Raw genomic sequence first — 12093 nt, forward strand, 5'->3', positions numbered from 1 at the left:
GTTCAGAGTTGTCTGGCTTGGCGGTTAAAACTGAGGAGCAGGTAACTCAGAGTTTGAAGCAAGTGGGGTGCAGGTGGGGGTTGGTTAATCCCAACCTGCACCAGCCCCAGCTACTCTAGCAGCGCCCACCATCCTTTCCCAGCGCGCCTCCCACCACGGCACCCCACGATATTCCAGCATCTGCTCTGTCCTCAGCACAGAGCCGCCGGACACGGCGGTCAGCAGTTCCTGTCAGTGTCGTTTGCCCTCGTGACCAATATATAGGATTTGAACTCAGCTGTCCAGAAGGGAGAAAATCCTGGGTTTTCAGTTAACCCTGTGGTCACCCGAACTCTCTCTATCAACAGAGAGAACCAAATCCAAAAGGGAGTCTAAATCTCTTCTTGGCCAAGGGTTTGCACTTAATATCTCCTTGAGCTTGGCATGCTAATGCCACACTCACGCTCATCCTTCAAATAACCGCTCACGGTAAATCACGCCGCTTCTGAACACAGCAGTGCGAGGGCATTTATTATTTATGCTTTGTATCGCGTAGTCGCACAGACCCAAACGGTCCGTTTCGCAAGGAGCCGTTGTTTAAATATGCCGAGGCAAGAAAGCATGAAGACAAACGGAGACAGGGACACCGTTCGTTGCTAAACCTGCCGCGGGTTTGGTCCCGTCTTCTAGACCTGCCTCTTTCCTCTCCTCACCCTGCTCCTTGCCCTGCTGACGGAGGAGCTTCTCCCCTTGCATTTCTCCGTGGAGCGCAGCCCATCGCAGATCCGAGCCCCTACCCTTGTCCTGCACCTCTCCCTCCCGTTGTATTTCCCCATCAGCAAAATATGCTCAGCTGCTGCTTGCCTAAAGGACGCCATCCACAGTGAAGCTGCCTTGGAAGCATAAGGATGCCCTTATAGTAGGTGGCCACTAGCCAGTTACTTTGCTCTCGTGTCTGACAGCGCTAACACTGTCTTTTCTTAGCAGCTCCCCTTCGCCGTCTCCCCCTCACTGCCAACGAACTAGATATCAAACGTGGTTTTCTTGTGAATTAACTCATGCCCGAGAACGGTTTTAAAGCCGTTCCTGCTTTCAAAGTGAGGTGACCCAATTCCACATCTTAAGCCCATCTGGAGTTCACCTTTCTTCTCTCGTAGCGCATTATCATTCTTTCGCCCTCGTTATACGCTTGATGCAGCCAGGCTCCCAGCCATGGTAAATCCCATCATAAACTCTGCTTTATGACCCTCGCCTCTCCGGTAGTAAAAACGGCTTGCCTTTCCCCTTCCCCAGCTCCCTAATGGCAGCGGGCGGAGTTTTAATCACTGTAAATTCAGGTTCTGGTCAGATTAGCTGGGAGATAGGATGCGTGTTTGTTGTTTTGCAGTGATGTATTGTTTCTGGGATTACTGCGCTGAATAGCAGAGGGTGTCAGCTGATATTTATTACTTTAAGCTGTCTCAGCTGTTCTCGTTCAGCAAATAAACCCACATTCAAAATGAATGAGGGGCTCTGCTTGCCTTGTATGCCATAATGTGTGCAAATGTGATTATTGCTTCAGAGGCAGGGGAAACGGGAATCTTTTTTCTTTTTTTTTTACCTCTTTGCAAGCAAACTGCACAGAGCTCTAGAGAGGGCTACGGAGCCAGGGCCTCACCATTGCTCCTTCCACCCCCACGGCAAACCTGCAGCTTCCCCCACGCAGCGAATCCTTCTCTAACAGCACCAAGCTTCAAATCCCGCTACCGATCACTGAAAGCATTGTGCGTTTTACACGCAGGTTAGCCGTGCCGGTGGAAAGCTGGAACACAAAAGCCGTGGGGCCTTTGAATGAGTCTACCTTACGACTTCCCACCCTCCCCCTGCTTTTGCTCCTAGGATTTCAGGCCATTTGTTTTGCACTGATCCCTGCTGCAGCACTAAATACAAATTGAGAGACCCCGCCGGAGGGTAGATTTAGAGATATTATTAGAGGTGTGCGTGTGTCCTCATTGTAAACTGGTGTGGCTTGGTTGCTTGGCTTGGTTTTTTAATCTAACGTTGCAACAAGGGTCAGTTTGGCTTGTGACTGATCCCCAGCTGAAGAGCTGTCCAGGGACACTGCTGTTTGCAAGCGGGATCCTCTGTCTGCTCTGTTAACCCCAGGGGATTCCTGCTCTTATTTCAGCTCGTTAGCCATTAGGTACATAAGGGCTACCGTCTTTCCGGCCGAGGGCCAGAGCAGACTGCACAGAGCCGACCGGCGCTTTTCCACTCTCCAAAAGGAGGGGTTGTTGCTTTGTGCCAAGAGGCACCAGCTCTCGGGGCCGTCCCTCTGCGCCGGCTCGAGGAGCGAGAGACCAGGAATTCAAACCCCACCCTGCGCCCGGACAGCGGAGGGTGATTAATGAGTGGCTCAGACGGCCCGTAGGGCTGCGTTTGGAAGATCAAACAGCATAGCAAGCCAGGGAGACAACTTACACTCTCTGGGTGGGGTTCTCCGCTCTCTTGCGGCGGCTCCCAGCTCACATCTGCTTTGCTCGGAAATCCAGAGGACCCTGCCTGGGACAGCGCCACTGGAGACAGCTGTCCCACAGGGGCAAGCTGGGTGACCGTTTAGACAGCGCACGAGTCCGAGGAGAAGGTGCTCTCGTAGCTGGGTTTATTTGCAGGGCGAGTGGGCCAGCAGCTGCCTTTCAGCAGGGCGCTGTATTCCTGGACCCTCCTTGCCTGGCCGCCCAGCCCTCCCACCATGCCTGCAGGATGGAGAAGTGTTACCGCTCCCATGCTGTAGACGGGGAAGTGATTGAGCCTAGGTCCTTCAGTAGCCCCAGTATCAGAAAACCGCAGCAGGGCAAGGGGCTTCTAAGGAGTCGCACCCCAACACTTCTCACCCCTGCCCTGCTGTAGCCATGCTCGGACAGCATCCAGCGGCCAAAGAGACCGTAACAATTGACACCAAGCATTTTAGGGGCCGAGCGCGGAGGACCCCAGTAGCCGTTTGCCCAGTGATACAGGAGTGGGGGGGAGTAGGTAGGTGGCCAGACCCCTTTTTTCCACGCCCAACTAACGCTGCCTTTCTGTGTCTGCGTTCTGTCCGAAGGACGGCATGAACTGGGTCTGCAAAAACGTCAACGCCAAGAAGAAATAAAATAAAGCGCAGCGAGTTGCGGGGACGCCGGTGGAGCTGCGGGAGGCACGAGTCTGTCCTGAAAACACTAATTTGCTGCTTTCTGACCAAATGTTTTTCCATCTGTGCACAGCTACAGCTGTTAAAAGGGAACCACAGTTAAACCGATTGCTGGAATTGGAACTCGACCTGCTCTTTAGCCTATTCTTTTGCCCAATAAAGGAATTGCAATTCTCCATCCCCACCCCCCCCTGCCCCTACCCCGTGCATAAATAGTATTAAATGTCTAATTAGAAAATGAGTTCTTGACCAGAAGCAAGGTTGCGATTTGGTTTAGGGCAGGCCGGTGGGTTCAGGGGAGGGGGCTGCTTTCTAGGGGCTGAGATAAGGACGCACCTCCGTGCGCTCACAGGTGCTGCAATCACTCAAGGCATTCTCAGGTGTCAGCGAGAGCTTTTCCCGGTGACAGATGAGTTGCTGTGTTACCGTGCGGTTAGCTAACAGGTAGACGCCGAGGCATTGCGTGTAACACAGGTAGAAGTCATGCACAATCTGCTGTGCCCTATAGCCATAACCGGGGACTTCTCTCTTAACAAGGCGCAGTCGCAGGGTGCTCCCCCCCGATGCCCAGAGGTGGGAAAGGAGCGCAAAACCCACGCCCGTAACCATTTAAAGAGGAGGAAGAGAAGCAGGGGTGGCATTTCTCTCAGCCAAAGCAGAAGGCAGCGTTTCCCCTAGAGCTGGCAGGAACTTGTGCAGCCAACTTGAGCGTAGCAGCGGGTTGCTCTGCTTGTGAAATTAGTCCTGGTGTCATACAAGCCCTTCTGGTCTTCCAGTGCCCTCCAGGTGACCGCAGCGAAGCACAATTCATGCCCTCCTCGTATTCTGCAAAGATAGAGCTTGTAGACGTGGTCCCGGCTTTCCTCCGTAAATCTGTACAACACGTTCTCTGGCCTCCTCTGATGTCCTTTTTTCATGTCCGGAGCTGCCCTGGGCGTGCCCCGCCGTGGGGACTTGGAGCGCTCGCGAGCAGGCAGGAACGCCAGCCTAAAACCTCCCTGTGCGGAGGCACGCGTCAGAGGAGACCAGAGATCCAGAGAGGCTGGGGGGAAAGTGTCTTTCACCCCAAGTCACCAGTTCCTCTGATCCAGCCCCGGCTGACGACGACTCAGTCGTTAGCACTTGGGAGCAGCTCCCTCCCAGAGAGACGGGTGCTGGCTCAGGTTGCAGAGTAGTCAACCCCGGCGATGGGCAGCTTTGCAGTTTCAACATAGGGGGACAGAGATGGAGCAAAGCGCTGCCCCCTTCTCTCCAGGGAGCAGATGGACGGGCAGATTAGGAAAAATGTCGCCCTGTCTGCATCGCCAGGCTAGTACGTTAGGAAGCATCTGCTGCCGTCTCCAACCCCGAAGAAGGGCACGTGCATGGGAGGCCAAAAGAGCTGGTTTCAAGGGACAAAAAAGCTTTGGAGGAAAAACATAGGCTCAAGTCAGTTGTTAAGCAAGAGCTAAAGATGCCAGGCGGCCGTGCCAGCTTTGCATGGGATGAGCAAAGAGCCATAAGCTGCACAGATCCATTGAAATCGGCTCGCTCGGTAACTTGGCAGCTGCATTAGCTTCTCTAGACCCCAGGAATATTGACCACGTATGTTCCCAGGGGCTAGTCCTCCGCGGGAGGAGAAATGTAGGGCAGCGCATGTCTGCGCAGTTGCTTCCTTGCTGTTCATGCACCTGCTCGGTGCGAGCCCTGGAAGCAATCCCAGCTCTTACAAACTGTGTGTTGGGGCAGAGCCTCAAACCCCATAGCTCCCGCTGCACTGTAGGTGCCCGGCCTCCGAAACGCTTTCCTACCCCTTCCCTTCCGCATGAACGAATTCCCACGGCCAGGTAGGTCCCTGCCGGGGCAGGAGAGGTTCAGGGTGGGCTCCTCCTTGCTCTTCGATCATGTTTTTAAAGGAGCAGGAAACTCATTTGATAACGCCCTCCACGGAGGAGCTGAGAACACACGTCGTTGTTTGCCGTTTGCATGCGAAGAGCTCACCCTCGCCGTTCGCCTGCCTTGGGCACGCCGGGAGGTGGCTCCTGTAACCTTATTTGGGAGCAAAAGAGTGACTTGTTGGCCATAGAGACTAGAAATGACTCACTGGGCTGTTCGACTTGCCTGCTTGTTGGAGGTCCTTTTGCGGCTGAAGCCACTGGGCTAGCGTGGTCTCTCTGTAGCCAGTGGCACACAGCGGAGTGATGAAGCTGGCATCACATCCAGCTGGTATCTTTGATCCCAACCCATGCGGCCAGGTCCCTATTTCTAGCTGGGCTGACTGGGGACACCAAGCAGCGCCCCTGCCCTCGTCCCAGCAGCACGGCGCACCCACAGCCCACTGCGGAGGTCGGGCCGTGTCCTTCTCGCCCCGCTCTCCCCCCTCCAGAGCGAGGTGAGAGAGCCGAGGCCTCTCGCAGAGATGGGCAGAGAGGCGATGGATTCACATTGCATGGCCGGCAGGGACCGTGATGCTCGTCTCATCTGACCTCCCATGTAACGTGGACCATTCAATTCCACCCAGTAACTCCTGCATCCAGTGTCATGACTTGCGCTTGGGCCAGGGCATCCCTGTCAGCCCACCCCTGCTGTCAGTGTTGTAACCACAGCCCTGGGGAAGCGGCTCTGGGAGTGAATGACGGCACCCCGGTACCCCCCTGCCACACGCCCGCTAAAAACACCCATGCTAAATGGTCTCGGTTCGGTTTGGAGCCAGTGGCTCTTGCGCTGCTGTTGTCTGGTAGCGGCTCTTTGCCATCTCTGCCTGGGTCCTCGGAGGGGAAAGCAGAGCTCGGGGAGGGGGCTAGATTTGGTTTCCCGTCCCACCTGCAGTAGACAGCACAGGACAGCGAGTCGAGAACTGGGCTTCTCTTCCTGCACCTAGGCAGACGTGGGCGGCTTTTTTCGTTTAGCTCCTTCCCCCCCAGTTAGACCCAGTCTCTCCACCTGGGTCCTGGGTAATGGGATAGCACCGGCTGGAGAGAGTCTCATTTGTTTCCCATTTTCCAACCAGGTCCTTTGCATTTTTTTTATATGCTTCATCACGGCTGTGGCCCACTGTGCTTGGATCATCCTTCGCTGTATTTGTAGGCTGTAGCACCTCGTTCTGGATCATGCCGTTGTGCACTAGGGCACCGTACAAACCAAGGGCACTCCCCGAAGAACACCCCAGCCCTGCTCTCCCACCCGCTCCCACGGCAGCAGACAGTCTGATCCACACCAGTTCAGGGTTTACGTTCCCTTTTTCGAATTGGACCAACGGGGGGGATGCAATATTCAGTCATGTTCCACTCAATGTGTAGATGTCTCTGTCAAGAATAAAAATAAACTCCGATTTAGTAGAAACACACATCGTGGTTTGGAGATTGCATTTCGTCTGGGGCTTGCGTCGAATCTTGATTTTTTGGCCAGTCCAATCAAAGCCTTTGCACTGAAAGCCAACCAGACCCGTGGTTCTCTACCTCCTTAGACCCGAGGCCCCGCTCGGAAAATGCCAGCTCTTCGCTTTCGCTCCTTTCCTACCTACAGGGAAAAAAAGAGGGGGACAAATTCTTCTGTTGCAAAGATCTGGAAGACACAGACCCCGGCAGGGCAGAGCTGTTCCGGCACGCCACGTCCCCGTTCGAGATCGCCGGGTTTATCTTGGGAATCACACGTAGGGGTTTGCACATCTAACGGTGCTAGTGTTGTGTGGCACCCTCGGAAGGATCTCGTGGCATCCCGGTCGAGAATCGCTGGCATAACATTTGCAGCACTTCAGCTCTGCCGGCTCACGTCAGGGGAATGAGATGCTAGGTGCGAGTAGGAGCAGTCAGCGTGTTTTTAAACCAAAAGCCAGTTTTTCAAAGGAGGAAAAAACCATCCTTATCCAAAGGTGTTGGTTCTAGCCATGTTGGCCGAAGGACTGAGGAAGGGTGTTTGTGCCCAAAGGCTTGCAAAGAACAATTTTTCCACCTATTGAGCTGGTCTAACAAAAGATATCACATTTATGCAAAAAACCTTGTCTGTCCTTATCCAAAAACCTTCTCCCCAGGCCCAAAGGGACGGTGAATTTTGGGAGGCAGGCTTTTTTCCTCCTTTCTTGGAAAAGACATGCTTTGATTTTTATTTTTTTTAAAGGCTTTCATTTGAAAAACACAGTCAAGATGGTGAAAACGCTCACTATCACTTTGGAGAGCAATCGATAGAAGCAGCTCTCCTGGGGGCAGCGGGAACAAAGAAACGCGGACAGTTTGGGGCTGATTCTGTGAAAACACATCCGCGGTTTTGGGGGAAGCTTTCTGGGTTTTTCAACCCGTTCGACACCTCTGTATTGCCTCTCCCTGCAAACCCAACAGGCAAAAGCAAAAAAGGAGAGAGAGAGACAAGTCGTTGGATCCCTTTAAACCATCAAGACCTTTCCTCCATGCTCAGGACAGCTGCCAGGCTGTCAGACCCATTGGAAACAAATGCTCTAGATAGTCACACTTCATTATTTTCTTTTTAAGGCCTGGTTTTCACTGATCCTGGATATTTTTAAAGCAAACTAGGATATACTTTCACCTCTCATTGCCTAATGGATTGGATGTGAAGAACATTTCTTTGGCAAGTGAACGCCCCGGGAAGTTGTTTGACGTGTCACAGCATTATAGATCGGTTCCCCCCGCCTTTAGAGCTCAGCGTTTTCCCCTGCCTGCTGCTATTTACAGTAGGGCTCGATTTAATTTACGACCGGTCTGCGTGTGACCTTGCGTTTGTCTGGGAGAGTTAACCACAGCTTCCCTGCGTGCAGACGCCTCGCTTTACATTTATGGGATGAATTTAGGGCTCCGGAAAGGAGAAGGAGTTGAAGGCACTGGAGAAAGGGGCAGGGGAGCCTCAGGCTGAAGGAGAAATAAAAGCAAGTTTTCCCACTGCTGTTTAGTTAACACGTCTCTGATGTTTCTGGTGCAAATTAGATAAGGCCTCGAAGAGCACAGAGAAAGCCTTGGGGGCTGCTGAGGTGGAAATCTTCCCCTTCTACCTCCCATCCCAAAGCCACTCAACGAGACCCCTGGTCCTTGCTCTCATACGGGGCTGCGGCAAGCTGCCAGGCCGGCACGTTCGTCAGCAACGAGCATCCATTCAAATCCACCCCAACGGCTTCACCCAACGGAGCTGTTGGGCTGCCACGCCAACCAAGTAATTGCAATTAAGACTTTTTTTATTTTTCAAGTGGAATCAGGCTCACGGAGGCTTCGCATTGGCTTGCCACTAAATCACAGTTTAGGGCGCAGTTGGCTGCGAGTGGCGTTGTTGTGTGTGGGGTTTGGGGTTTTTTTTTTTACATTGCAATCTGTTCAGTTATTTCCTTTTCCAGCACTGGGAGAAAGCCGACAGTGGATCAGGCTGCAGAAGTCTTGTGCTGCTGCAGAAGCGTGTGTGCATGCACATGCATGCGTGTGTGCGTGCATGTACACCCCCACATCCCTAACTTGTCTAGTCCCCTCCTTTCAAATGGAAAAAATATCCAACCCCTCCAGAGTCGTCCTTGGAACCGAGTCTGCTTGCAAAGCCCCGCGACCGCACAACTGGCAGCGCACACGCTGATGCCAAACGGTAACACAAGAGCAAGACGGGCTCTGTCTGTAGCAGGGGCGGGCAGCCTGTGGCACAGGGGACAGAAGAAGCGACACGGGCAGCTTCTGCAGGTGACATGCGGTACAGGGACAGATATGGCAGGAAGCAGACGGCCAAGCGGCAAATTGGGCAGGGAGCAAAGGGAAAGGAGCAGAAAGGCGAGCAGCAGATCCAGCTGGACGGCAGTGTGGACGTACGCTGGCGACGCTGGGGGTTGCACACCTCCACGTCAATCACTGCGTTGTAGAAACACAAGCAGGACTTTACCAGGCGGGACTCAGAACCACAAAATCATAGAAAACGAGGGTGGGAAGGGAGCTCAGGAGGTCACACCTAGTCCAACCCCTGCTCCAAGCAGGACCAGCCCCAGCTGCATCATCCCAGCCAAGGCTTTGTCTACCTGGGTCTTAAACACCTCCAAGGATGGAGATGCCACCACCTCTCTGGGTAGCCCAGTGCTTCATCCACCTCCAAGAGAGAAAGTTTTTTCTAATATCCAACCTCAGCTTCCCTTGCTGCAACTAATATCCGGGACTCTGCCCCGTCTAACCTTCCTGCTCCATTTGCCACGGGGCAACGAACACGGCTTGGTGGGTGCAGAGGCAAGAGAGGACCCAAGGGGCCGAGGCCGAACCCCGCGCTCCTGGCCACCTCGCAGCAGAGTCAGGAGGAAAGAAAACCTCAGACACTTCCGACCCGCTCGGGGCTGCAGGAGGAAGGATGGGGAAAAGTGAGCTAACTATTGTGGCCCGAGGAGTCACCCCATCCCCTGGCAGCGAGCTGCGTGCCAGGCCTCTCCGGGGTCTAGCGGGTCCCCCCAGCCCCAGCTCTGCAAAGATGCCCCCTGATTTCAGGCAGAGCATCTGGTCCTCCGTGCTGGGGGCCCAGCTCCTTATCTCTGCACAGGCTACAGGACAGCACAGCCGCAGAGGAAGAGAAGCAGCCCTGAGCCCCTCCGGCACGACGCCGGGCCACAGCTGGGGGAGACGGCAGCTAATCCTGCGCTCCTGCCAAGAGCGCGACGCCCGCCTGCAACAGGTGCCGGCCCCGCAGGCTTTCAGCCGCGGCTCCACTACAAAGCAGGGCTTCTCGAGGCCGCCGCGGTGGCCCGGGGCAGCTGTCCGGCTCCCGGCCTGTCCGTGGCTGCTGTGCCAATCCCTCGCCCCAGCACCTGTGCACCAGAGACGCTCGTGGCAGCCCGAGGCGCCGAGATGGAGGCACTTGTGTGATCTGAGGGCTGGGGGCAAGGGTTAAGGTTAGGAGGGGCGGGGGGATTAGGCTCCTGCATGCCGGGGGCTGTCGCTGAGCCTGCGGCCCGTGTCCACCAGCCTCCCAGCCCTCCGCAGACCGGCCACGTGCCCAGCTGCCCCGTCCCCCCCCAGGCTGACGGAGGAGCAGGAGGGCTCCTCGGCCGGTCCTTGCAGCCCCAGTAACTGCCCACGGTCGTGGGGCGGCCACCTTCCTCCCACCTGGGCGCACAGGGCTGCTCCCTCAGGGCCCATCTCTCTCGTCCCATGTCCAGGCTGTCCATGTGTGCCCCGCGCCCTGCTCCCTGGGGTGGCCAGGACCACGCACAGAGGCCTGGGCATCCCTGCCTGGCTCCGTCCATTGCCAGCCCAGCAGGGCGAGCGCCACAGGTGTGGGGGCCCACGCAGGACACTTCCAGCAGTGGGAGCTTATGAGGGTCCTTTACGACCTGCCCTGCAAGGCCCTGCTCCCGTGGCGGGGTCGGGGGCCATGCCTGGCCGTGCTACGGGCCTGCTCCCGCCCCGCACAGCCTTGGGGGCCGCTTCGGAGCACCCCGGGGGCTGCAGGGGAGCGGCGCGTGGTCCCCAGGTAAAGGCCGTCCCCGAGAAGTGGCCTGGCAGGATGACACCCGGGCCATCTCGGCAACCCCGTTCCCGCCACCTTAACTCAACCACGATAACCTTCAATGTCGGAGGCTGGCCACGTGGCCCCAACTTAGACAGGCAAAGTGTCATGCCCAAGGCCCCACGGCAGCTCGGTAGCAGAGTCTGCCTCAAGCTCCCCCCCGCACCCCCCGGCTCTAGCACCCAGTAGCTCCCAAGCGAGCACTGGGGCGGGTGCGGGGGGGGGGGAACGTGAAGCAGCCCAGGCCCCTCGGAGCTGCTGGCTCAGCGCAACCAGCCTGGCACAGCTGTTGCGGCGCGGAGGGGGCCGCAGTTGCTGTCTGAAGGCAACGCCTGCCCCCTCCCGCCCCCGCCACGCCTCTCCCGAGCAGTTGGCCCTAACGAGCAGCTGTGCGCCACGATGCATATGCATGCAGCTATACATTCACCCCCCCAGCCCCCCGGATGGAGCGCAGCTGCTGCCATTCATCCCGCTCGGGCACGGCGTGACCCATTTTGCAGGCGCCCGGGGTTTTGTGCGGCCGCTTCCTCCCCCACCGGCGGTGCTTCGGTTTCCTGCTGAAGCGTCGTGATGGACGGAGGACAATGGCAGCCCGCCCTGCGCGCTCATGGAGGTGCAGGGTGCTTTGCACCCCTGTCCCTGCCCTCCTTCCTCGCCTTGCCGGGCCTGGCCTGCGCGGGCTGGTCTGGGGCTGCCCGGGACTCGGGGTCTTGTTACGGGGCAAGGCGGGCCTGGCCCCAGCCCAGCGCCAAGCCTCAGCTAGGCCCGGACAAAAGCCGGTTCTGGGGGTTTTGTTTGAAACGTGTCCTTCATCCCCGTTTCTACAGCAACCGGGACGTTCCCCTCCTGGCCCGGATGCAGGGGCCGAAGCTGGCGGGGAAGGAGGAGAGGGACCAAAGTACAGGGGGGTGGGAGGGGAGCAGGCAGTCACCCCTGGCTCATGCTTTGTGCTCCCAATTGCGGCTGGCTCTGGGGGGTGTCGGAGGATGCCAGCGTCTCGCTTTGCTCCTCGTGGCTCTGCAGCGCCCAGCTCTGCGCTGGGAGCCAAATCCCCTTCCGTCCTCCTCCACGGACCGCGCGGGACATCCGACAAGCTTGCTTTTGTCCCCCCGGGTCAGCGCTTTGTTGTTGGCCACCGAATGGGGGGCGGTGGCAAAACTGGCCCTTTAAATGAGCATCTTTTCCCAGACCCTTGGCAGCTACTTCCCCCCACCGCCCCCCACACCACTTGCTGGCACGGACGATCCGGAAGCTGAGCCTACAACGTGGACAGGAGCGGCTCACGCAGCGGGGCTTGGCACAGCACCGCGGGGCTGGCGGTGGTCCCGGGCTGGCGCGGGGCGGGCAGAAAGGGTAAGGGGGGCAATTCTCCTCCTGGAGCATCCTGGGCTCTGGTCTAACCCAGCAGCATCGACCCGTGGGGCCTCGGGGTCACATCCAGTCCAGCCCCTGCTCAAGGCAGGATCAGCCCCATCCAAAGCAGCTCAGACAACGCGTCG

At 56.9% G+C, this 12093-nt stretch overlaps 1 protein-coding gene across 1 annotated transcript in view; it reads left to right on the plus strand.

Moving 5' to 3' along the window:
- ARL3 (ADP ribosylation factor like GTPase 3) overlaps positions 1 to 6473 on the plus strand; it is a 31778-nt gene extending 25305 nt beyond the window's left edge. The window contains exon 6 of the mRNA XM_059730208.1: positions 3062 to 6473. Coding sequence (XP_059586191.1) covers positions 3062 to 3109 — 48 coding nt within the window. The 3' untranslated portion in view covers positions 3110 to 6473. The remainder of the gene's footprint in view (positions 1 to 3061) is intronic.
- The last annotated feature ends 5620 nt before the right edge of the window (positions 6474 to 12093 follow it).

This window comes from Alligator mississippiensis, chromosome 6 (genome assembly GCF_030867095.1).
Source record: "Alligator mississippiensis isolate rAllMis1 chromosome 6, rAllMis1, whole genome shotgun sequence".
NCBI lineage: Eukaryota > Metazoa > Chordata > Crocodylia > Alligatoridae > Alligator > Alligator mississippiensis.